The sequence below is a fragment of the Thamnophis sirtalis genome, unplaced genomic scaffold, assembly GCF_051295495.1.
Source record: "Thamnophis sirtalis isolate CommonGarterSnake01/CBP01778 unplaced genomic scaffold, rThaSir2_p1.2 scaffold_3, whole genome shotgun sequence".
NCBI classification, from domain to species: Eukaryota; Metazoa; Chordata; class Lepidosauria; order Squamata; family Natricidae; genus Thamnophis; species Thamnophis sirtalis.
Window position 1 is genome coordinate 39,207,808 of NW_028261383.1, and position 27,341 is coordinate 39,235,148.

The 27,341-nt window shown below is 37.2% G+C and overlaps 1 protein-coding gene across 5 annotated transcripts in view; it reads right to left on the reverse strand.

Moving 5' to 3' along the window:
- CFAP20DC (CFAP20 domain containing) overlaps positions 1 to 27,341 on the reverse strand; it is a 184,933-nt gene that overhangs the window by 79,481 nt on the left and 78,111 nt on the right. For all 5 annotated transcript variants that reach the window (XM_087708783.1, XM_087708784.1, XM_087708781.1 and 2 more), the window contains 4 exons: positions 23,164 to 23,300; positions 18,526 to 18,703; positions 9,662 to 9,978; positions 5,897 to 6,298 (listed from right to left, as the gene is read on the reverse strand). In XM_087708783.1, the coding sequence (XP_087564909.1) occupies positions 5,897 to 6,298; positions 9,662 to 9,978; positions 18,526 to 18,703; positions 23,164 to 23,300 (1,034 nt within the window). The remainder of the gene's footprint in view (positions 1 to 5,896; positions 6,299 to 9,661; positions 9,979 to 18,525; positions 18,704 to 23,163; positions 23,301 to 27,341) is intronic.

The window sequence follows — 27,341 nt, forward strand, 5'->3', positions numbered from 1 at the left end:
CTTTCAGAAGTTGTGAATGCTGCAACACTGGAAATTTTAAAGAAGCAACTGGACAATCATTTGTCTCAAATGGTATAGGGTTTCCTGTGTAAGCATGGGATTGGATTTGAAAGCTTCCAGGGTCCTTTCCAACTCTGTTGTTCTGTTATTCTATTCTGTTATATCTTTAATACTTGGTTACTACTAGGATGAGTGATAATTAGGTATTTTTGGGGCTGTTGGCTACCTTGGGAAACTATAAAAACATTTTTTATTATTGCTAAGAAAATTATATGGTTATATCCACAAAATTCCATTTGACAGCGATTTTTTTTTTTAAAAAAAAAACACACTGGAAATATAAAGGTTGCTTCTTGGTTCAGTCTTAAAAGTTACCTTGATACACCGTGAATGATAGCTTTGAGAGCCCTCTTATGAAACCCACTTTTTTTTTTAATGTTGTGAGATAACATAAATAATACCAAGTAAAAATGGCAGGGTGATGTAGATACCATACATCACTAGGATTCAAATAACTTTAAACCAGCTCAAGGCAATGTATGTGCTTTTGGAGGACGGAATTTGGGCAGATCTTTTAACATTTTTAATGGTTGCATGAAAGTATACCGAGAAAATGTGAACAGGGAAATGGAATGCGGAGGCCTTAGCTAGAAGAAACAAAGCAACTTCTTTTCCAGAAGCATAGAATAGCCCCACCCAAGATTTGAACTGTTATCTAATAATACTTTTAAGGAAATGTCTTCAATTTCTGAAATGGACAATTTGTTAGAAATGGTACCTAGTAACAAGTTTTCTGATCATTTTTTAAAAATTATTTTTCTGGTTAATATTTGCATTGTTTGTAACAGCCAAATAGAAATTGGCAACTAAAAAAATAGTTAAACTGAAATCATTTTAAATTTTTTAATGAGGCATTCAATGCAAAATATAATTCCATGTAGCATTCATGATTCTTCTGAATGCAATATTTTAGCTGACAATTAAAAGCTTATCTTCTCTCTCTTTTATTATGATAAGAAACATTTTATTAAGCTCTTAAACATTCAACTCATAGACAAAACCTGTTATCAAAGATATTTTTTCCAGTTTAGAGATGCACATAATGACATTTGCATTCTCCCATGTTCAAATGATTTATTCAGATTTCTTTAAATGTAGTTGCATGTGCAGGAAAGTTTAATTATCCAGCTATCTACTTGGTTGCAATATTACCCAGAGGACTGCACTTCTTTCTTAATTAAAAATATTTGAACTTAATAATAGAGGACTCTATTAAAACATGAATAAAACATTGCAAGTATACAAGTCCTTAAATTTTACTAAGTAGTGAGCAAGCAAGAGTTGTTTGAACATTTTTGCCTGTCATAATGCAGGAGAGGGTTAGGAAGGAGTTTTTTTCTTTTGAAGGTCTTCGTGCATATGAGTTTTGATGCAGAAGCCAATGATGGAAATCAATCTCTCTCTCTCTCTCCTCCCTCCCTCCCTCCCCATACATACTGTTCATACTTTCCTCTAGTACTAAAAGAGGAGGGAAATAGTAGAGGAGATATAATAATGCTTGTAAACTGCAACTGTTTGGTCAATCCTCCAACAGGCAAGCAGGAACTTTTATGAATTAAAGAATTCTATTTTTTCCCATCTTTTTTAAAAAAAGAATGTTAATATACTAATAATTACTAATAGGTTCATTACTGGGTTTTGAGGTCTCAAAACCCATTCATGTTAAAAAGACAAGTTTGTTTTGGCTTAAAATATGTGGCTTTCAAACTACTTTGATTCAATCCATTGTAATCATTTGAAACTTGAACAGATCAAGATATATTTGGAGAGGTTCAGTCCATCTTTCTCAAAAGAGATTCCTAACCAAGAGTCAACTGCTTCATTGGAGCTTTCCTTGGATACTGATTGCTTCAAAAAAAGTACTAGAGGACATTCTAGTTCCACAATTGCCCCTATCTGAACAATTAGTTGCTTATAGAATCAAAACTTCAGTGCCTTGATTTCGCGGCACCAAAGATATGGATGGAATGTACATATAGCCAGATAGAAATGGACCAGGAAGGCCAGGAGCTATTGTAATGATACTGTATGTTCTAGACAGGAAAATATCATAAAAATCTGATTGTTTGTATTATCATAAGCTGTAAAGTTCCTGGCCATCGCAGACTGATTAACTTGAGAAAAGGAAATCTAGATATCAGATAAGAAAAATGTAAAATATTGAATTACTCTAAGTTGTTCGTGGCAGCTGTAAGACTATATCAATGAATCAGAATAGAGCTGGAAGGGAACTTGGAGGTTTTCTAGTCCGACCTCCCTGCTCAAACAGGAAACCCTATACCATTTCAAACAAGTGACTGTCCAGTCTCTTCTTAAAAACCTCCAGTGATGAAGCACCTATAACTTCTGAAGGCAAGCTGTTCCACTGGTTAATTGTCCTCACTGTTAGAAAATTTCTCTTTAATTTCAGTTTGCTTCTCTCCTTGCTTAGTTTCCATCCATTGTTTCTTTTCTTGCCTTCTGGTGCTTTGGAAAATAAGTTGACCCCCTCTTCTTTGTGGCAGTATTCATGACTGCTATCGTGTCACCCCTAGTCCTTCTTTTTTCTAGATTGGCCAAACCCAATTCCTGCAACTGTTCTTCATATGCTTTTGTTTCCAAGCGCTTAATCAGCTTAGTTGTTCTTTCCAAAGTGCATGCTTTCCAAAGTCTCAACATATTTCTTGTAATGCAGTGACGAAAACCAGATGCAGTATTCCAGGTGTGGCCTTTCTAAGGATTTATATAAAGTGGCACTAATACTTCACATGATTTTGATTCTATGTTTCTACAAACAAGGATTGTATCAACTGTTTTGGCTGCTATATGGTGGGTAATAAAACCAGGAGAATAAGAATTAAATTGATGGACATGAATACAATCCAGAGGTGGTATTCAGCCAGTTCTCTCTGGTTCAGGCGAACTGATAGCGGTGGCTGCAGGAGGCTTTGAGCACTGCGCATGCGCAGAAGATGGTGCACATGTGCAGACTAGGTGCGTGCGAGCGCTCACATTTGCAAATTGGTAGGGAAGGTAAGTGAATCCCATCTCTGACACAATCCCCCACCCAAACAGCTTGGGGATTTTGAGTATGGCATTTTCTGTTATCCTTCAATCACTTTGTTTTCTATTTGAGGGGGAGGGAGGGGGATGGCTGCAACAATGTTCTGGTGCAGAGAGGAATGATCTTCATCCACAGATTACTATTGAAGTTCTGTCAATTTTCCTTTCCTTTATACTGACTTGGTAATGTACTGACTTCAGCAGTTTGCTCTTAAAATTACAATAACCTTGTCTTTTACTCTGTGTAGACGTTTGAACTGTTGCTTGATAATGAAACTTACTTCTCTCTCTTCCCCATCCCCCCAAAGAAATCCAGTTTGATAGCGATTGGAAAAGAAATTAAATACCGACTTAAAAAATCAGGACAAAAGTGCTGAAACTCAACCAGACCTTGGGGATTATCCATGCCAGTTAAGTGCTTTCCCTACTTGAGAAGTCTAAGCAGCTGTCCATACATACTTGTGAAAGGCTTGTGAAAGCTGCTGTGAAAGGGGCGTGTTTGGCACACTTCTTCCGGTCTTTCCTCTTTCTTTTGCTCAAAAGAGAAAATATTCAAACAAACATGTAAACATTTCACATAAAGGACAACCATCTATGGGGCTGTATTTTGCTCACCTCTTTGTATAGATTATTAATGAGCAGAAGTTGCATGGAAAATGCTATTCAGCCCTGAAAGCCTCATGGGGGAAAAAAATGGTATGAACCAACGGTTGAATTAACCTGCCTGTTTTTTAATGCACGTGATTGCTAGATTTGCATTGTAGCAGATAGTCACTTATTTCCAATCTCTACTGGCTGAGCTGGAAAACACGCAATCATGCTTGCAGGGCAGACAGCCCAAGTGCTACAAAAACAAAAACGAAATCTGCTTTTTCAGAGAGGCAATCAACCTGTCAAATTCCATGCCTACTACTATTCTTTGTTTTGTTTTGTTTGTTTTAATTATTTATAGGCCGCCCTTTTCCCTGAGGGGACTCAGGGCGGCTTACAATCAAAAAAGGAAGGGGAGTGTGGGACAATACGAAAAAAAGAAATGTGCACAAAGTAAATTAGACAATAAAACTCAACATTCACTCAGCATTCGGGAGGGGCGAAATAAAATTATCCCCAGGCCTGACGGGTTAGCCAGTTCTTGAGGGCTGTGCGGAAGGCCTGGACGGTGGTGAGGGTACGAATCTCCACGGGGAGATTGTTCCATAGTGTCGGAGCCGCAACAGAGAAGGCTCTCCTCCGAGTAGTCGCCAGTCGGCACTGACTGGCGGATGGAATACGGAGGAGGCCAACTCTATGCGATCTGATGGGACGCAGGGAGGTAATTGGCAGGAGGCGGTCTCTCAAATAGCCAGATCCACTACCATGGAGCGCTTTATAGGTGGTGAGTAGGACCTTGAAGTGCACCCGGAGACCAACAGGTAGCCAGTGCAGCTCACGGAGGATCGGTGTTATGTGGGCGAACCGTGGTGCGCCCACGATCACTCGCGCGGCCGCATTCTGGACTAGCTGTAGTCTTCGGATGCTCTTCAAGGGTAGCCCCATGTAGAGCACATTACAGTATTCCAGCCTAGAGATCACAAGGGCTCGAGTGACTGTTGTGAGGGCCTCCCGATTCAGGTAGGGCCGCAACTGGCGCACCAGGCGAACCTGGGCAAATGCCCCCCTGGTCACAGCTGAGAGATGGTGGTCAAAAGTTAGCTGTGAATCCAGGAGGACTCCCAAGTTGCGGGCCCTTTCTGAGGGGTTTAAATTTTGTCCCCCCAGCCTGAGTGATGGTATGGTGGTCAAATTTTATTCTAACAATTGGGAAAAAAATTCTTCTTATGTGGAATTCAAAGAGCAAATAGCTTTGTAAAATCTCTTCCAAGGGAACATTACTATGGCATGGAATTACTGACCTGATATCCCAGTTCCACAGGATTTTAGATTAGGGCTAAAGGTAAATGTTGATCTCTAAGCATTTCAATTAAAAAGAAAAATAAATGAAATAGATCGGGTGTATGAGGAGAAATGTCCTACATCACACTAAGTGCAGTCTTTCCCATTATTTATATTATATTAACCTAATAGCCAGAGGAAATCTATAAACAGGATACAAGTGTGAAAACATCTTTTATCATAAAAATGGAACAAAATTTTTCAGTGTCTGCAATTGTTCCAAGAAATTTTTTTTCCTCCAGCTGTTAGAAACTTTCAGTAAATTATTTAAAACTGGTTAATAAGAATTCATTAATTTTTCTACCCTCTTCTTTCACTCATTAATTTAAGAAATGCCAAATTACAATTGAGCAGATTGGAAATGAGTTGTTTTTGCAGAAAATGTTTCATTATCCCAAACAAAACTTTTGTCAGCCTCTGACAAATCCTGGCATAAAGACAAACCATGGCAGATAAATAAGTTTTAAGTTTGATTTTCATTAAAAAAAAGTTTTGATATTTGCCTCTCTTTGCTATTAAAAACATATTTTCTATCCATGGTCTACTTACTTACATTTATCCTCCAGCCAGATTTAGTGTGCCCGGGAGATTATGTACTTACATTGCTAACTATTCTTGATCCTAATTAGTAGTCCTATTTTGCCATGAATGTATCTTGTCTTTTAAAAAAAAACAAGAATATATAATTAATTAAACTTTGTATCATGGATCAATCTGGCAGCTTTCCTCCTCTTCCATATGATTGATCTTTGCTTTATCCCATGGTAACACTTTCTAAAATACTAATGTTATTAACAGATGCAAAGATGCAAAAGCTTAAATATCCTTTTTATTCCAACAAGATTTTAAAAAAAATACTTACAGGAATTTGGACTATTGGGTTTGAGTCCTCCTGCTGGATTTCTTTTAGGGATTTTCTACTTATGGAACTTCTTAACGCGCTGATGGAGAAACATTTTGAGACCCTAGATATTTCCTTGCAGGGCTTAGACAGGTTTCTGATTGGGGATAAACAAGAAGTGGGCAACAAGCTTCTTTGAATGTTATTTGCTTTGTCCATTATCACAACAGCATCTTCAGTACACTGGGGTGATATTTCTTCTTCTGTCTTTTTTGTACAGAAGTTGTATGTCCTGCTTTCAGGACTCTTGGATGCCATTTTGGGAAGAATCTCCTTGGATATTGCTGGCTGAGGTAATCCTGATGTGATATAGTTATTTGGAAGATCCTGAGCCTCTTGCACGAGGTCCATGTAACTATCATCCTAGAATAGGGAAACAAGGCAAGATGAATTATTTTAAACACTGCTCATTATCATACGTTTTCCAGCCCCCCCCCCCCCCCCGAATATTAGAAAAACTATATCCCTTCTTCTCTTGGCTAAGAGGTAACTTTTACATTGATATTATCTGGAAGAAAAAAAAAGATATTTATGAAAAATAAAGCAAGCACAACTAATATTTTTATTATGAACATAGCCTGAAAACAATTATTTGAAGGTCTGTTTCTATCTTATTTCAGCCTTATTTCTATTGCAGGAATTATTCAAATTTCAAAATAAAAACTGCTGTTATGCTAACAAAAACTGCTCTGTGACTGAAACTTTCTGAATAATGAAGAAAAGTATTTCTAGTTAAATAAAGGGTATTAAAAAAGCAAAATTTTCAGAATAGGAAAAGTCTTCGAAGAAATATTTTCTATTTCCAATTATATTATTTATATTATCATCTCAGTTTAATAAACTCTGATATGAACAAATCCTTTGATTGTGCTGGAAGCTCCTTCTTAGAAACCAAACTAGGAAGCTTTTAGTAAACTATGTATAATGTTGTCTATTTTACTTTTTTGCACCTCAGTGAATAATCCAATCCTTCTTGTTTGTAAACCATATTTTATTATTATATTTGAAGCGGGCCATTAGTTTTGGTCAACACACCATGGTTAAAGCCAGCATTCTTTAATGTGGTATTGAATTTAACCAATTATTCTTTTCCTCTAACCTAGACAACCATAATTGACAGAATGCCTTTTCCAAATTTGTAATGATTCAGAGAAAAAAGGAAAGTATTTTTTCATTAAATTTAATTTCATAGCTGCCCAGTGTTGCTTCGAAACAAGACGGACAGCAAATACATTTAATAAATAAACAATAATTTCCTACTTTATTTGCCAAACTCTGAAGAGACAGGATTGACAAAATACTTCATTTACATGTAAAACTCAAAAAATTAGAATATCGTGCAAAAGTTCATTTATTTCAGTAATGCAACTTAAAAGGTGAAACTAATATATGAGATAGACTCATTACATGCAAAGCAAAATAGTTCAAGCTGTGATTGGTCATAATTGTGATGATTATGGCAGCTCATGAAAACTCCAAATCCACAATCTCAGAAAATTAGAATATTACATGCAATCAATAAAACAAGGATTGTACATAGAACAATATCGGACCTCTGAAAAGTATAAGCATGCACATGTACCAAGTACTTGGTTTGGGCCCCTTTTGCAGCAATTACTGCCTCAATGCAGCGTGGCATGGAAGCTATCAGCCTGTGGCACTGCTGAGATGTTATGGAAGACCAGGATGCTTCAAAAGCGGCCTTCAGCTCTTCTGCATTGTTCGGTCTCATGTCTCTCATCTTTCTCTTGGCAATGCCCCATTGATTCTCTATGGGGTTCAGGTCAGGCATGTTTTCTGGCCAATCAAGCACAGTAATCGCACGGTCATTGAACCAGGTTTTGGTGCTTTTGGCAGTGTGGGCAGGTGCCAAGTCTTGCTGGAAAATGAAGTCAGCATCCCCATAAAGCTCATCTGCGGAAGGAAGCATGAAGTGCTCCAAAATCTCCTGGTAGATGGCTGCGTTGACCCTGGACTTAATGAAGCACAGTGGACCAACACCAGCAGATGACATGGCTCCCCAAACCAACACAGACTGTGGAAACTTCACACTGGACTTCAAGCATCTTGCAGTGTGTTCCTCTCTATTCTTCCTCCATACTCTGGGTCGTTGGTTTCCAAATGAGATGCAAAAGTTGCTCTCATCAGAAAAGAGGACTTTGGACTCCTGAGCAACAGACCAGGTCTATTTTTCTTTAGCTCAGGTAAGACGCTTCTGACGTTGTTTGTTGTTCAGGAGCAGCTTGACAAGAGGAATATGACATTTGAAGCCCATGCCCAGGATCCATCTGTGAGTGGGACACTGAGCCTAGAATATTGCATCTTTTCACAATATTCTAATTTTCTGAGATTGTGGATTTGGGGTTTTCATGAGTTGTAAGCCATAATCATCACAATTATGACAAATCACGACTTGAACTATCTTGCTTTGCATGTAATGAGTCTATCTCAGATATTAGTTTCACCTTTTAAGTTACATTACTGAAATAAATGGACTTTTGCACGATATTCTAATTTTTTGAGTTTTACCTGTATATCTCATTCTATTAAGAATGGTCAAATTCTTCTATTTAATTATTAATCTATTGAAATAAAGAGGTTTTCAGCTTTTTTTTATACTGAAGAGTAAAATAACAATAATTATGATTATGTGCTATCAAGTTATTTTATAAACTCCTAGTAAGTAGACAGATTTTCTCCATGATATTGTTTGAATAATTCTTTCTTCTAACGGTATATTAATCTACCTTGCTAGTGGCCATCCTCTTCTTCTTTTTCTATCCACCTTTCCTAGCATTTTCTTTGCCAGCAAGTTGAATCCTCATATAATGTGTCCAAAGTAAAATAATTAAGCCTGATCATCTGTGTTTTGAATGAGAACTGTAGGTTGATTTGTTCAATGATTCATCAGTTTGTTTTCCTGGCTGTCCATGGTATATTTAGAAGTCTTCACCAATGTCAAAGTTCAAAGACATCAATGTTCTTCCTGTCCTGTTTCTTTAAAGTCCACCTTCCACTTCCATAGAGCATCGTGACTTGCAAAACCTCTTTGCAGGTAGAGGCACAGCATGGATTTGAATATCTTTCCAAGATGTTCACAAGTTCCTCTACCCAGTGCTAGTCTGTGGCATATTTCTTGACTGTATGTTCCTTTTCAGTGGATGGTTAATTCTAAAAGGCAGAAACTATCTACTGTTTCAATATCTTCATTGTTAATTCTTAGGCTGGTTGTTCTATCTGCTATTGATAGTTTGGTCGTCTTTACATTTAATTTTAGTTCCCTTTTTTTCTCACAGTTTTCCCCCCTCAACAGTTTTTTTCCTAAATTGTTTTCTCTTTCCAAAAGTTCAAATTCCAATATGATACTCTTTTCTTCAGGTTTTGTTGCACAAAACAGCCCTTTGGAGTAAGATGGACTGAGAGACTGTGACTGGCCCAAAGCTTTCCAATTTACCTTCCAAATCTAATTGTGGATTAGGGTCTTGGTTGCCCTGAACTCAGCCCCCTGGCCTAACCACTACAAAATAATAACTTTTCCAATTGACAATTCAACTTTCTTCTGAAGACTTTTTTTTCTGGCTCTATCTCACACAAACACACACACACACACACACACACACACACACACACACACACACATCACTTTTTAACACATATGCATACATGAGGAGGAATCCCAGGGGTATACAGCAAAATAACAGCAAGCCTTTAAACCCATCACGTTACCTCTCCATTGCTCTCATTTCCATAGAAGTCATCTTCCATTTGAGCTCCTCGCCACTCCTTGCTAATTTCTTCCTTCAAATCCAAAGAAAAAGTGCAATCTTCTGAAGAAAGACTCAAGGGATTTCCATGCGGCGCTGATCTAGGTTTTGAGGAGTAGGTGAAAATATCCTCAGGGACTTCAGCTGCTTCTTTGCTTTCATATGTCTGGTCGTCACTAGGGACAGAGCCTGAAACATCATGGGATGTTTCATAGGCTATCGGCAGAGGACTGCTGGATTCCAATTGAGAGTTTTCTTTGTCAGGAAATATCCATTCATCTGCAAACACAAAAAGTTGAACAATGCGTATTAATGATGTCTATATGTCTCTTCAGGAAAAAGCAACAATTCATACTGCAATATAAGCAGGTAAAAATTGTAAAAAAGATCAATTTTTTTTAAAAAAAATATAGTAATTAATGTGTTGGACAAGGAGTGGGGACCTCCAAGTTCGAATTCACTATTAACTACGGCATTCACTAGGAGGCCTTGGGGCAATCAGTAAGTTGAATGTATGTTACAGTTTTCTTATTCATTTACTCATTCATTCATTCATTCATTCATTCATTCATTCATTCATTCATTCATTCACTCACTCACTCACTCACTCACTCACTCACTCACTCACTCACTCACTCACTCACTCATTCACCCAAACACCCACCCACAAGACATGTAAGATCTCTCAACTCAAACAATATGACTTTGGCTGAAGTATAGCATAAAATCAAACAATAAATCAAGCATACTCCCACCATTTAACATTAAACATCTACAATATATAGAGATAAAAAAGCACAATATAAAAAGGGTTGTTTTGGTGGGGAATAGAAATTGCCATATGAGCAACCTTAGACTCCTGGGTGAAAAAAGCCAGAGAAATAAATCTACTAAGAAAGTAAGTAATAATTGTAACTTCTCAGAGTAGATCAAAATGAAGTCTTACATAGACCTTTAATTCATTTGTCTTGAACTATTTGGAGCAGTTCTGCTGAACAAGGTCCTGGTTCCATGGACATGTTGGGGACTTCAGTATGTAGGATAGTGAGAAATCATAGGGCCTATCAATAAGGAATCCTTCTTCACAGTGGTACCAGTCTATTGCATTCTCCACTTTACTTATCCTATCTTCAGTGTTATAATTTTTAACCTCTCTTCTGAAAAGATTTCTGGATAAATTATTTATAGCTAGACACACATATTTTAATTTCAATATACAAATGATTTTGGAGAAATATTAGGCATGACGTCCTCTCTTAATGAAGCATTTTGGTGTTTATTTTGATAGATCACTGCAAGATTGCTGATCCCAATGTTGCAGGTGTTTCCAGATAATTAATTATTGTAATTAATTGTCTACCGATGACGTTCCTTCACTTTTGTTCCTCCACTTTCGACAGGCAATGTGCCTTCCAGTTTATTGTAAGGGCCTAGGCTCTTTATGTTATAAATCTTTTAAAGATGTGGTCACAGAACTACGTTGCATCCTAAAACACTAATCGGTGTAGGAGTGCTGGAAAAAACATCCCTAATGAGCAATATTGTTCTCCATTTTACAAGAATGTCAAACATTATTCTGGATAAAGTACAAAGATGTACCTGGTTATACTACAGTGTGTATCAATAAAGTGTAATGTAAACAAGCAGCAAAATAGTTCCTACAATGTGTATCTTTTGAAGGCTTCCCTAAATCCATTTTAGGGGTTTCATTGTTACAATAATAAGAAAAAAAATCATTCTTAGAAATGATTCAAGCTTGTTCCTATCTGTTTAATCATATCCCTTCATCTACACATCCCCACTGCATTCTGTTTCGTAGTTATGCTGGAATGTGACTGAAATAGTTATCATCACATTTCTTAAAAAGTGAATGTTACCCTTCTTCTCCAAAGAGGATTTCTTAAATATTCCGTCTTTTATTTTCAGCTCATGTTTAATTTATACTTGAATCTCAACTCTATAGCTCTGGGCTGGGGTGGGGGAACATGAATATATCCATTTTACCAGTTTCCCCTGTGATCAGGCAACACTAATCTTTTTATTTTAGAACAAACAAAAAGCCACTGATATGGATTTAAATAATGGCTGCCAGATCAGCCAGCAGCATTTTTTTTAACCTTTTCATTACTAAATTATATTTTGTTGTTTGAAATGATGCTAGGGAAAATGATAACATGATTAAGGGAAATGTGAAACAACATCAAGATCTGCTCAAATATACACCATTCAATTATTTTCATTGTAGGTAACACCAATATGCCTTGGTTGCTAGAACATGGAACACCTTGAGAAACCAATATCACCAACAACTTGATTTTTTTTAAAAAAAGTCTCAAGTTTAGTCTATTTCATTATTAACATCAGACAAATATGAAAAGTATCGAAGTGTTATCTATCTATCTATCTATCTATCTATCTATCTATCTATCTATCTATCTATCTATCTATCATCTATATGTTGTATTTGTGCTGATAAATGAGAGCTAAATAGCTTGAAATAGATCTATACTAGTCTCCCTTTATTTATTTATCAGCACAAATACAACACAAATTGTAACAAAGGCAACAGTAAAAATATTGGGTTTCTGTCTGGATGGTCTCTTGTGACGAGCCGATGGACAGAGAATGGAAGTAGTGAACTTCCTCCCATATTTGGGCATACCGGGGGTTGTAACTTTATATATATATATATATATATATATATATATATATATATATATATATATGTATGTATGTATGTATGTATGTATGTATGTATGTATGTATGTATGTATGTATGTATGTATGTATGTATATACATACTTAAAGTCACAACCCCTGGTATGCCCAAGTATGGGAGGAAGGTCACACTTCACAGGCTAGCTGATGAGAGCTAAATAGCTTGAAATAGATCTATACTAGTCTCCCTTTATTTATTTATCAGCATAAATATAACATATGTATATATGTATATATATGTGTGTGTGTGTGTGTGTGTGTATGTATGTATATGTATACACACACACAAAAAAGATAAAGGAGTCCCGTTACCCTCCCACCAAACAGTACCTGTTTATCGCATTTGCAAGCTTTTGAATGGCTAGGTTGGCAGGAGCTGGGGTGAGGATGGGAGCTCACCCTATTGCATGGTGCTCAGGTCCGGAACCTGCAGTTTTCCAGCTTACAAGCCCAGCATCTTAACCGCTGAGCCATAGCCACCAATGTACGTGTACACACACACACACACACACACACACACACACACACACAATATAACTATTTTCAATTTCTGGCTGAAATTTTGTTGTTCTCTTGCTTCTGACTCTTTATGACCTGATTGCCATTATCTTGGTAGGATTTCCAGTAACTATTTTTATAAATTCCTTTTATGTTTTCTTCATCAGTGATGCAGCCACTGTGTCTTCTGTCCCTTTTTTATTGTTATTTGTTTTTCCATGCATCAAAGTCTTTTCCTAAGATTCTTGTTTCATCCTAGGTGCCCATAATATATAAGCTGGAGCTTCAGTAATAGAGCTTCCAGTGACCATTAAGACTTCTCTTTGACAACATTGAAAATTTGTTCCTTTTGCCTTCCAAAGTATTCTCAACAGTCTTCTCTAGCAACACCATTTAGCCACACAAATTTTCCACATTTAGATGGATGGTTCCGCTTTCATGTTAATATACTACATCTTTGAAAACCTCGGCTGAGACAATAGGTACCTTTGTCATTGTGGTATCTCTGCTCTTTAATATTTTATTTAGATTTGCCAAAGTCTGCCTCTTGAGTAGGATCATGTCTATTTCTTTGTGCAGAAAAAAAGGGATTGTGGAACGGGGTTCTGAGAGTACACTTTTTAATATGCTTTCTAGGTTTGTTCTAATTTACAGAGAGCCAATTTTCACTATGCAAACAAGATGCTTTTTTGGCCTCATAACATTGATCAGAGTATTGGAACTAGGCAAACACTGAACCAATCACAAGGGCAATTTAGGAAGGGTAATAACAACACTTTTGGCAATTTATAATGTTGCCCATCCAATAGAAAGTGAAGAAACTCCTTCCTAAATTGAACTTACGATTGGTTCTGTGTTTGCCTGGGGAGCTAGATAGTTTTGGAGAACCAGATAAACATTTAAATTTGACTGAAATACAAACAAGTGGAAAAAGAATCTAGCGAATATTATTGCGGAACTGTATTTCACACCAATTATTGCACAGTTCAGAATTCATGTAAATTGTGGCCATTGTAGCATTGATACTTGCTTACAAATGAAAGAGACGTGTGTTCTAGAGCAAACAAAATCTTATTAGCTCTGAGTCACAAGAAATGCTGAAATTCTTCTATGGGGAGTCAGGGAAGGATATCAAATGTTTCCATATCAATTGTAATGAATAATTTTGTGTAACTTCTTAGGAAAATATGTAAATTACTGTGTAATCATGGTAGTGCAGCAAACATGATAAATACAAGAATGATCACCTAAATGTCTAATTACTTCCACTGCAGAGTCAGATTTATGCTGGAGCCTCTAATTGCAGCCTCACAATTTAATGAAGGTTTTAACACGACATAAAAAATCTGACAAATGATATACAATATTCATTTGTTTTATTTCTTTCTTCGCCACCAATTTCCCTTTTGTAATGACATTGCGCACCTGCTAGAGAAGATATGTTTATACATTTTCTATGTTGCCAGATTAAAGAATTTCTGTTTGTAACTGGAACAAATCTAACATAAAGCATTGCATATTATTTTAGGATTATAGATCAATTCACAACGGAGACAAATATATATTCTGCACTTCCCTTCATTACTCTGTATCTCCACAATTCCCTCCACATCTTTTATGTTAATAGACACAAGGATATTTGCTTTCTTTTTGCAATATTTCAGCATTTATTTCAACTGTATTTATCTGGGACTAGAATCTTTAGAATACCATATATTCTCTAGGAAGGAGTCAAAAGCTAGTTAAAAAAGAACTAAATGGTTTGGTCTTTTTCCCACTTCCTCCTACCTTTTTTGGATATTTGTTATAGTAAACTTTGACTATGAAATTATTATTTATCTCAGCATTGGGTTATATGACCAAATTTTGACTCGCCTCACTATTTTTCTATCTGGTTTGCCTGATTTCTGTGATGGGACAGTGTAATTCTTAGTTAATAAGCTCAACATATTGATTGGAGTGACAAATGAGCAATGATTACATTCAACCTCTGTTGAGGGAGCAGAATAATTGATAGTTTTCTTGAGTCTTGACTTTGGATGGGGTGGTGTTGAGGTAATGATTTCACCTCAGGGAACCCCAAGAGGAACTTATTTACAAAAACTGAAAAACAGAAATCCCTTTCCTCTATTTTATTCGCCAAAAGAGTTGAAAATATTTTTTAAAAGTTTGTGTTTAATCACTACTACTGAAGCTGTTATAATCTTGAAGCTGAACTACTATGAAATCTCTATTTTGGATTATACTTGTCACCCAATGAAATAAGTATGTTTGAGGGCAATAGATTATCATTATACTGTATATTGTAAAATAAATAGTAAATGAAACTCCATATGGTGTAATGGTTAAAGGCTTTATATGGCAACAGGGAGATCCAGGTCCACTTTCGGCCATGAATTCTTGCTGGCCTATACCCAGTAATGGGATCCTGCCAGTTTAACAACCAGTTCAGTGATTGTGTGTTTTGCGCATGTGCACAGTTTTACCAAAACTTACCTTCCACGTTACTTCTTGGAGATTAACACAGCTGAGGCGCGGCAATCCGCTCTGCTGCACTAATCAGCTGAGAGGATATAGGTAAGAAAAGTGCAAGGGCGGGCGGGCGGTCCCACCTTATCGTCGGAGTGAACCGGTTCGCTCTCAGCTGATTGTCAGAGCTACCGGTTCATCTGAACTGCCTCGAACTGGCTGAATCCCATCCCTGCCTAAACCCTTTCTGTAAGCTCAACCTACTTCATGGGTTTGTTGCAAAGGAAAAATAAAAGGGAGTGGGAAGGCTATGGATGGAGCCTTGAGCTTCTGAATAAAATAAGGGATGTAAGTATAATATAAGAGAAGATGATAAAGATTGTTGATGGCATACAAGATTTAGAGAAATATTTGCTACAACTGTCCTACTTGTTATCTCCACTTTTCACTTTCTTGCTCACCTTGTTATGAATAACTGACCGTTTTTTCTAGTATATTTTTTATTCCCTTAATTGAGTCAGATTATTCCAAGAGTGGTCAGAATGACTATTAGTTAGCCAGTATCAAATTTAACCGAAGTCCAGGAGAAAAACTGTTCATTAAGCAACTGTTTCAATATCCAGAATATAAACTGCAGAGCAAACTTGGGCTCTTAATATTTTAAAAAATATAATTTGCTCTACAGAAATACTACATTCAGTAATATTTAAAAACTGGCATTGGCAATTAGTTTTGCTGAAAGCGTCACTCTTCTGTTCACTAGTTTTTTTAGTACATATAAAGGCTTACAAGACCAATTTCTTCTTAGTTTTTTTCTTCTTTGTTCTAAAAGCACAATAAATTCTTTATCTATATGCACTTTGTGTAATTCTGCAAATCCTGATTAATGCTTAGAAGAAAATTCCATTCTGAAAGTTTTGATTTTCATAATCCCTGTAATATTCCCTGAAACATAAAAGATCTTACACTGAAAGAGCTGTGATATTAAAGAACATAGAATTTACACTGCACTGTTGACTCTTTCTGGGCCATTGTTGCAAATTTTCTCAATGGAACAGATAGGAAGGTGCCTAGAAGAAAAAAGTTAGAAAAATAATATTGGCTCTTTGCAATACTAAATTGTAAAGGAATATTTTTCTTTTGAAAATCAACAGGATTTGTTTTTAAATTTGCAAGACAGGTTTAATTTGTTGTTGTTAGTTGCGAAGCTGTGTCTGACCCATCACGACCTATGGACAATGTTCCTCCACGCCTTCCTGTCCTCTACCATTCCTAAGAGTCCATTTCAGTCATGCCTAATGCTTTGGTGACTCCATCTAGCCACCTCATTCTCTGTCATCCCCTTCTTCTCTTGCCCTCAATCTTTCCCAGCATTAGGCTCTTCTCCCATGAGCCCTTCCTTCTCAATAGGTGGCCAAACTATTTGAGTTTCATCTTCAGGAATTGGCCTTCTAAAGAGCAGTCAGAGTTGGTCTCCTCTAGGACTGACCAGTTTGATCACCTAGCAGTCCAAGGGACTCGCAGGAGTCTTTTCCAGCACCATAGTTGAAAGGCCTCAATTCTTTGGTGCTCAGCCTTCCTTATGGCCCAACTTTCACAGCCATAATAGGCAAACGTTAATCCATACATGTTGATGAAGAGTCTCAGCCATCCTTGTAGAGTTGTTTGTAAATTGAGTCCTGGCAAGTGGAATACTTTTTCTTTTTGATTTGAAATGTTTTACTGCTTATCCAATTAGTTTCTTTGGTCTGCAGTCTAGTTGCCATCACTCTATACAGGTTTACTCAGTGAATTTTAATTAGGTTATTATACCATAATTAAGTCATTACAGATATGGTTTTCAGTATGATCCTGTTTTTCAACTCCACATTACATTTTTCCTATAGAATGAGTTCATATATTCAACTGCTACCGTGTTTTCCTGAAAATAAGGCAGGGTCTTATTTTCTTTTGACCCCCAAAATATGGCTTGGGCCTTATTATTAGGGGAGGGCTTATTGTTTTGGGGTTGCTGGGCAGCTGCTCCCTTGCGAGCGGGCTCCCAAAGAGCCGGGCACAGCCTCAGGGGTGATGCAGCCATGAGATGAACACGCTCATGACCAGCCACCCGGAAAACCCCCTCTCCAGCCAGGCAGAGCACCATTCACTGACCTATGGGATATCCCTAAGGCGCCAATCCATGTGGTGCTCTGCCCGCCGCCCAGCTCCCGTGCTCCCGTGACTTAGCACATTCGGGATATCCCCTAGGCCAGTGCATGGAGCTCTGCCTGGCTAGAGAGGGTGGTTGCGCGAGCGCCTGTTCTGCCCCCAGCTCGCATGCCTCCCAGCCTCACCATGCCCTGGCCCAGTTCTCCCTGAAGGGCCAGGGCATCACTGCCGCTGCCGCCACCGCACTCCAAGCATAACTTCTCTGAATTTCAAGCTCTGGAACTTGGCTTCCAATTCTTCCAGCAGGGACCACCCTAGAAATGCACTCTATGGGTTACCACTAAGTCGGTGAGCGGTGCTCTGCCTGGCCGGAGGGGGGGTTATCCAGGGGGCTTATTTTCAGGGGGGGCTTATATTTTTGCCCACCTGAAAAATGTGGCAAGGCCTTAGTTTCAGGATAGGTTGTACTTTCGGGGAAACACAGTAGTTACCAAACACACAACAATGAATTTAAATAAATCAAGTGATATGCCTCTATATGTAAACCTAGGATCAATTACAAAGTGATATGGATACATATATGATGAAAACTTTTGCAATAATTCCTAAATATAATATAGTTTTTAAACAGTTCTTAGCTCTGGAAATATTCTGAAATCAAATCATGAAACTCACTGGCTGACATGATAAGGCTTCTGTCAACTCAACCTGACTCACAAGAATATTGGAAAACAATTTAGTAATAAAAGAAAATATCCTCTCCACAAGTATCTGTTTCCACTGCAATGTCTTATTGTCATCTCCAATATACCACTTGACAGCATTCCTAATTTTAAAATCAGATCACTCACCTGTTGAAAACTCAGTTGTTCAAGCAGTAAAGCAGAGAAAAGTGTTATTAAATTTACTATATAGTTTCTTGAGGCAATTAATAAAGAACAATTTAAAAAAGTTAACACTGTCAGTTTTATAACTATTGTGCCAGCATCTTACCCTGGTCCAGGGAAACTTGATTTGTGTTACAGATGTTTTGTATATTTTTTGCATCTAAAGCCATATTGAGAGATGATGGAGACTGTTCAGTCATTATTGTATCGTGTACTGGTTCTGTTCTCTTTTCTAAACTTGGCATTTGGCATGACCTTTTCGTCCTAATGCCTGATTTTGTGATCTTAAAAAAAAAGAATTTTCTAATGTTATATCAATTCAGTATAAAGTACTTTAAGAAAAAGAGACAGAAAAAACTGAATTGTAAGTTTAATTAAAAGACTAAATTTGCACAGTGGTATCCTAATGATATTTTATCTATATATAAGTTTATGCTATTGAGTCTCAGTAAGTATTTTTTCAAAATAAACTGTACTTTTATAATTTTAAAAAAATAACAGCTAGATAAATAGTAAATTACAAAATTTAAACTTATATTACAAATATTATATTTCATTATCATATATAGCAAAAAGAAGAAAATGTGAGGTTCAGCAGGACAAGGCAGGACTGTGTTGTCTTACTATACAGACTATAGCCCTAGCCCCATGAGTACTTATAGAATATAATAGAATACGGTGGAGGAGCCTACGTCGCTACGAAATGGTCACCTGATCTTGATGCACTGAGATCTCCGCCAATACTTTTATCGCTTGGTGGTCCAATCGGACCTAAACCGTCCCGTAGAGACGGTGAACAGGGAGACTACGTTCTACTGATCACAGGCACATCGCAAAGTCCCTGATTGATGCAGGAGAAGGTCTCTTAGCTGGTGTTAAAAGCTCAGCCCCTAGGCTGACGAAGTAGGGATGGCTCCAAAACGGAAGGAAATGGAAGAGAAAGTGTTTACAGCTGGTGAGGAATTTTTTATCCGTTTGAAAAGAGACTGCCTATAAAAAACTTAAAGCTAATTTAAATCTAAGAATAAAAGAAATAAGCAGCAGAATTAAGCTTTGGATGGTTTTGGTCAGTGTGTTATCTTAATTTTTAAATGTTATTTTCATGAATGGAATTTATGCAAACCGTTTGAAATGAATGGATCAAGTTTTCTTCTATAATTTTTACTATTATTTTTACAACCTATGGACTAAACTTCTCCTTATTCATCACTACATGTGTCTTTTACTCTTTCTTCTCTATTTCATGTTAGAATTTGACTTTTTTAAAATATGGAATATTAAAAGATACAAAAAGAATAAAGAGAATTGCAACAATTGTAACAACAAAGGGAGAGATAACACTGCTACTCGAAGACTGGAAACTTGAGTATTGAACACAAAATACTTTTACTTTCACTACTGATTATCCTGGTCTGGAACTTTAAAGACTCACAGTTTGTTTATAGAAAGTGATAAGAAGTAAAGCACCATTTGTTTATACAAATGTTCCTTTGAAGTATATCCTTAACCAGAGATCTCATGGTGAACCTAGGTGTAACCTTGTAAAAATCTTCCTAGTCAGAGCAGCAGTGTTTTAACAGCTGGAAACAATGGCTTATTTCCAACAATAGAGAGAAACTGTCAGCTTGCAAGAGATAATGTTTGCAATAGAGAAACTATTGAATACATTTGAGAAAATGTTTGAAAAATTAGAGAACTTAACAGAAAAATATGATGAAAAGTGTGGAGATGCTTATCAAATGGGAAAAATAGAGGGTAGAGTCCCAAGCAATAAAGAGAAAAATGACTACAAAGAAATCAAATCTGCTGACATCTATGGTGAATGGTTTCTGTCTGGAAATGGAAAAAGTGGAATATGGAAAGGAGAACTAGATGGATGGGAACCCTACCCTAGATGGCAAGACACAGAAGAAGAAAAAATAAAAGAATTTATGCTAGAATAGGCCATAAGGAATAGTGTTATTGGGATACTAGAAATAGCAAATGAGATGCCAGTATGTGGTTATGTCTTGAGTTTTGGTATGTTTTATGATGAAGGATGTTTAAACAATTATAGTCAAACGAGAATGGGGGTTAGGGTTAGGGTTAGGTCCACTGAGAGGAGGTGGGGGAATGGGAAGTATAAAGCTTCCACCCACAACAACATCAATGCTGACATGAGCCAGAGCATAGAACAACTCAACGATGTAGTGTTAGATTAGAAGACATAGTACAAACACTAAAAAATGTAAAATCGGACTGAATACTGCTTTTATTAGTATTAAAAACCATAGTATTTTGTACTTTAAATACAATTGTTTTCAGTAAAAAATATAAAGTTTGTGTCTGTGTCTAAACATATGCAAACACATTTTTGCTTAGTGCTTAGCACTATCAACACCAAGCAATAACTTCAATTTTTTTCCAAAAGTTGATGGATCTTAATAGAAAGCATTACATTACAAGCACAGGTTGCAATCCCTGTTGCACTTTTACATGGGTTATGTAATGGAAAATTGGAACTGTGCATTTTAAATTTGATCAGAAAAAAACATTGAAGGTTTGAATTCCTTTTTTCATTTCACTGCTGTCAAAATTGCCAATTGATACGCTTGGGAGGCTGGAAGGTAAACACAGAAATAAGAATATTCATGAAATGTTTATATAGTAGTATGTGGGAAACACCTTGGGAGACAGGGTGAAGAGATACTGCCTTGGGTATGGTCAGATAAGTAACAGCATAGCCCACAGCTGATTAGTGGGCAGGGCAAAAGGCTTCAAAAGGTTTGTCCCTAATTTCTCGGATGTAAAGATGATGGAGTGAGAATTGTACTTGTACACCTGCAAGATTCTGTTAATGTATCTTTACAATAAAGTAGATTTAATTTATCTGGTTGTGTTTCCCATCTGCTCTATCTGGTAAGGTTGACATCTACAGTGAGCCAAATATTTCTTACATAATAAATTCTCACTGTGAAAATTTGACAAGGAAATAGAATGTTATAAAGACAATAGAAGGCAAAAGTAGTTGAGTCCCGTATCGGGACATTTTCCCCTTCGCTAAACTGGGTGTGGCCAACATGTGATGCATGTGGCCTGTGGGCCAGGAGTTTAATAGCCCTGCTCTAGGCCAAGCATGATCTCAGACAGGGGTCTCCAAACTTGGTAACTTTAAGATTCGTGTACTTCAACTCCCAGAATTCTCTGGAAGTGGGGTCTAAGAGGAAATACAGGCCTCATCTGATCCTTTCTATACAAATCTGCCATGCTTCTTGTATCAATTGCTGCCAATCAACCAGCTGTTTCCTTTTGCCTCTGTTTCATTTACCACTGAAAGCTATTAATCTGGACACTCAATGCTATCTCAGGATTCAGGCCAATGCCTCCAAATACCAGTTGCAGGGATACAGGACAGGTGCAGTGAGTAAGGAGGAAGATGTTGAAGGAAACATGGAAATTCTGTTATCAAGGCAAAGCATACGTAAAGCCCATAACAGAAAGAAAGTAATAGCCAGCTCCCTAATTCAGTGAAGTATAAGGAGGATGAGATTATAACACAATCAGACTGGCAAGATTTTGTAAGGACAATCAATAGTAATAAAAGTAGTTTTAGGCTTCCTGTGGAGTTGATTTCTTGGTCTACCTAGCAGAAATGACAGGTATATCTTTAACTCCTGCTTTCAAGCACCCAGAGGCATCTGATTCACAAAGATAACAACATTTTGAAGAAGTAAGATAGGCTTCAGCCTGATTTACCTGGGCCATTCCTATACTCTTTTCTGGGGCTCCAATGACAAAGAGCATTAAATTACAGCTGCCCAGGATTTTCATTTTCTAAAAACACTGATGGGACTCATTTGGGACCAGAGGCATTTAAAAAAAAATGAAACACTGGTGTTTTGTTTTGCAATATGTGAGCCTCTATTGTTCTTGATCAGATGTTTTAAGATGTATGGAGCCCAGTACACGCAGAAAGCAACATCTGGGGACACACTGGCATCTTTGGATGTGGTACTGAGGACCTCAAACTTTATTACATTACCAATTATAATAGATGGCCAAATCACAGACTAAAGATGGGTACCTTGTAGAGATTAGGCATTACAAAACAGTTTGCCACTTTTTTCGAGGGATCAAAGAGTGGCATCAATTTTGTTTGTTTTTCTATTTTAATTTTGTTTTCTAGTAAGAATGGGAGTGGGAGGTCTATGGGAAGAAAACTGCTCCCATTCCCCTCATTAATCCCCTATATATTCTGAACTTTTTTTCTGGTTTAGGAAAGCAATTGAGGGTTGGAATGGGAAGGGTTTTTTATAAGTTTTCTGTTCATTCAGGTGGTTCTTGACTTAAAAACAATTCACTTAGTGACCATTTTAAGTTACAGTGGAATGGAAAAAAAGGACTTACAACTGGTGCTCACACTTCCAACCACAACAGTGTCCCCATGGTCACATGATCAACAACATCCCCATGGTCATGTGATCCCAGCCATTTTACAGCAAGCAAAAGCAATGGGGGAAGCTGCATTTGCTTAACAACTATCTGAGTCTCTTTACAATTGCAATTATTTCCTTAAGAACTATTATTTCCTTAAGAACCACTGCAAAAAGATTGTAAAATTGGCTCAATTAACCACCTCTATGTTTAACAATAGAAATTTGGGTCCCAATTTTGATTGTAGGTTGAGGACTATGTGTATTTTAGATATTAATTTGGGGAGGGGACACAGAATTGCCACCAAAACATTTGTTCTTAAGAATCTTACCTCCCCAGATGCTCTTGTTGTGAGTCTTCGGCCTGAGAGAGGTGGTGGTCCAAGGACTTTAGATCCAAATGCAATGTGGGATATATCTTGACTCTTACTGTTACGTATAGTAGCTGATGATCGGGTTGTTGGAGGTTCTATTAAATAGCAAAATAGTAATTTCAAGTTAGATACTTTGAACAATGCATGACCCGACAAATGCGCGCCCGACAAAAGCGCACCCAATGAAATCGCGGCGATAAAACCGCGATGTCGACAGCACGCCCACAAAAGCGCCAACAGAAGCGCGATTATGGTTAAGGTAAGGGTTAGGGTAAGGGTTAGGTTTAGGGCTAGGGTTAGGTTTAGAGTGCACTTCTGTCGGCGCGCTGTTGTCGGCGTGCTTCTGCGCTCATTCGATGGCGCGATTTCAAACTCACGGTTTTCTCCGCGTGGTTTTGACAGTGCGCTTTTGTCGAGCACACATTTGTCGGTGAACCTGAACAATGATAACAAGTAGTTAATACATTTTTAACAAATTAAAACACAAGTACTACCGCAAATATTCATTCTAGCTAGACATTGCAAATAGAAAATGTACCAATGATCTCTAGCTTATACAATATTCACAATACGATTTCCAAATTATTTTATGTGGAATGCTAATATGCAAAATTGATTGTAAGATGAATGGCCGTACATATTTGTATAATAAATATGTAAGTAGCTAATCTTGAAATCATTCTCCCGTAGTTTATATTTGATGGCAATTTGTACAACATGGATGATGCCACCTCAATATAATAGCAAAGAAACTATTGATAAGTTTATCACCCAAAAATTTGTACGGTAAGTAGAAAAAGTGGTGTTGCCTAAAGAATATGTATCTACCTAGTCTATTCAGAACTCATTTCTCTGGTAATTCTCTTTATTGATCAATATACATTCCTATATATTTTCAGTTATTAAATATATAGTTTGATAGTATTAGGTTTCTAAATCATTCATTTTGCATTTTTTCCTTAAAAATTCTATTTGGTTTAGTTTTGGTTAAATAATATTTTTTAAAGATTATACTTGTCATGTCACACCTTTCTATTATGTTGAGAGTCATGTCCTATTTAGTCAAAACCATTTGCCTAGTTTTTCTTTAAAATAAAAGGGATTGCAAGCTGTAATACAGGATCTCCTTTTTGCTGTAAGTCTCCATAATATAGTAGTCTATTTAGGAGTAGGCACCTGTTGATTCACAGTGATTTGGGAGAACCTCTAGCTAAGATTCTGTGCAGTTCAGAGAACCCTCAAATCCCACTCCTGGCTGGCCCTGACCACCGCTTCCAGCCCCTCCCAGCAGTTCCCACGTGGCCCATTTTGGACGCAAGTAAGTGGAGGGCACGCACGAGGCTTGGGGAGGGCAAAAAACCAGCCTGTTTTGCACTAACCTTCCCCTGGAGTGGATATGGAATGGAAATGTTACAATATCCTACCCCTGCCACACCCACCAAGCCATGCTGCACCCACCAAGCCACGTCCACAGAACCGGTAATAAACTTTTTTGAATCACATCACTGAGTGGAACGCGGTATTCAAAAAGGTTTCTAGATAACAGCAGTAGGCAGCTCCATCATCTTAATAATTACATTCAAAAAGAAATTTAAAAGAAATTACTAAGTTCCCAGAAAATAAGGTAGAAAACTAAAAGCATCTTTCCCTGGGTAAGGAATTTAGTGAGAAGCTGAAAGCCAGGTTTTGGCACAGTATTTTTTTTTTACCAACCCTGCTCACATTCTTTATTGTGTGTAAAGTTTGCTGTTGTGATTGTGTAAGTACCAGAAACTAGAATTGGGGACTGATTATGCTATAGCAGCATAAATTTGGAAGACGTTTTGCTTCATTAAACCATATTTGTTTTCATTCTGAATCTAGTGAAAATGAGACAAATTAGACAAAAATATTTTTTTAAAAAAGTGATAAGAATACTTCCAGGTTTGATCATTTCCTTGCATCATACAGATGGCAAATAATGAGAAGTATCAATAGATATAAGTCTTTTGTAACAACTATATTTAGGTAAAAAATGGGGGAAATGGTTAAAAAAAGGTAAATGAGAGCCAGCTTGGTCTAATAGTTAAGGTATCAGGCTAGAAAACAGATGACTGTGAGTTGGGTGACCTTGGGTGGGTCCCTCGCCCCTCCCCCAAGTCATTTTTATTTATTTATTTATTTTATTTTATTCTATTTGGCTTGCCAAACATGTACAACGTAAGTATAAACATGGACATGAGCACATGAAATGAGTACAAATAAATCGGGACAGTAGGACAGGGATGGTAGGCATGCTGGTGCGCTTATGCATGCCCCCTACAGACCTCTTAGGAATGGGGTGAGGTCCATGGTAGACAGTTCGAGGTTGAAGCAGTGGAGGTTTGAGGATGTAACAACGGAGTCAGGTAGAGCATTCCAGGCATTGACCACTCTGTTGTTGAAGTTGTATTTTCTGCAATTGAGTTTGGAGCGGTTTATCTTGAGTCTGTATCTATTGTTTGCTCGTGTATTATTGAGGTTGAAGCTGAAGTAGTTGTTGACAGGTAGGACGTTGTAGCAGTCAATTTTGTGTACTATGTTTAGGTCAGACCATAGGCGGTGTAGTTCCAGGTTGTCCAAGCTCAAGATTTCGAGCCTGGTGGCATAAAGGATTCTTTTGTGAGCAGAGGGTTTCACAGGGTTGTTGTGGAGGAAATAGGTTGTTACGGAGGATTTCACAGGGTTGTTGTGGAAGAAATAGGAGGAAGGAGCATTAGATGCCTTTGGCACCTTAAGTTATATATTAAAACATCTTTAAAATGTGGGCTCTGGAGTTTAACTGGAGTATTAAAATGGAAAAGTTGAAAAATGGAATTTCAAAATAAATTGAAGCTTAAAATTATCAAAGCGTTCATTTCTAGAAAGGTCTGGTTTGGGGTCTCTGAAAGAAAGTGAATGGCATAAGAATTCATCTCTTATTCATACTGCTAGATTAAAAATAAAGATTAAACTCTAAAGCTCAAGGCATTCATTTTCTTTAGTTAACAAGAATTTTCAAAGTGACAGAGCTCAGGGATATAGCCACTAATTATTCTACCACTTTACCAACCAAACCTAAAGTTGTGCTAATTGAAATGCTGTTAAAAAAGGATTTGCTTTGTTTTGCTTTAACATTCTCAGATTTTGGGCTTCTGGTGTGAATCATGACTGATTGAAGATGTCTATGCAACTGAGCAGAGATGACTGATGTGGAGAATGTAAGACTGGCAACTGACATTTCTCCAAAGAAAGCAAAATCAGAAGATTGCTCAGGAGTGTTCTGAATAGCAGCTTCTCATGGGAGACTGTAAAGTAATGGTCTCCTCTGGGTTTGAGTGCCAGGAGCCAAGGGAGATGGCATCTTTGTTCTCAACAGTGACAGAGCCTTTCGTAAGGGCACTAAGTCAGTCAAACTCTTTTGTTTTAACCCAATCACTTTTGAAGATGTTCAATTTAAGCACTATATTATTAGAGGCCTTCAAAACAGTGATTTCAATTTAACACTTGGTGAGTTTTACTTTCTTCATATGTAATAAATTTTAAGTAGATACAGTAAATGTGAAATGGAACTAATTTCACATTTAGGAAGAGGCTTGAAGAAAATCTTTCTTTTTCTGCATTTTGTGAACTTCTCTTTTTTTTTTCTAGTTTTTATATTCATTTCCCACAAAAGGCCATATATTCTCTAATATGCCACTGTTCTAAAATTTTCTTCATTTTTTTCATCTTTAAAAAACATCCTATCAAAGTATTATTCTACTTTTTCCAGGAATTGTTTTTGCCAAATATGCATAATTTGTCAAAATTCACTCAGTTTTTTCCCCTTACTTCTATCTTTGATACACTGATTTCCTGGCATTTAGGGATTTTTTTCTGAGGCATTTTCTTAGGATACTAGGGACCATAAATGAGCCCATAGTGGCCCATGTAACATAGGTTTAAGGCAAATTGTAGCCAGACTGGAAATTAGACGTATTTGTAGGAGCAAGGTTTACTGTGGAAAGCTGTTTCTATAGTATTATTTTACCACTATTCTTCATGCCTCATGTTCACTCAAAACTCATAAACTCATCATTTCTAGCAAGTGAGGAAGCTTTGGAAATCCCATGGAGATAGACAAGTACAATGAGTGAACT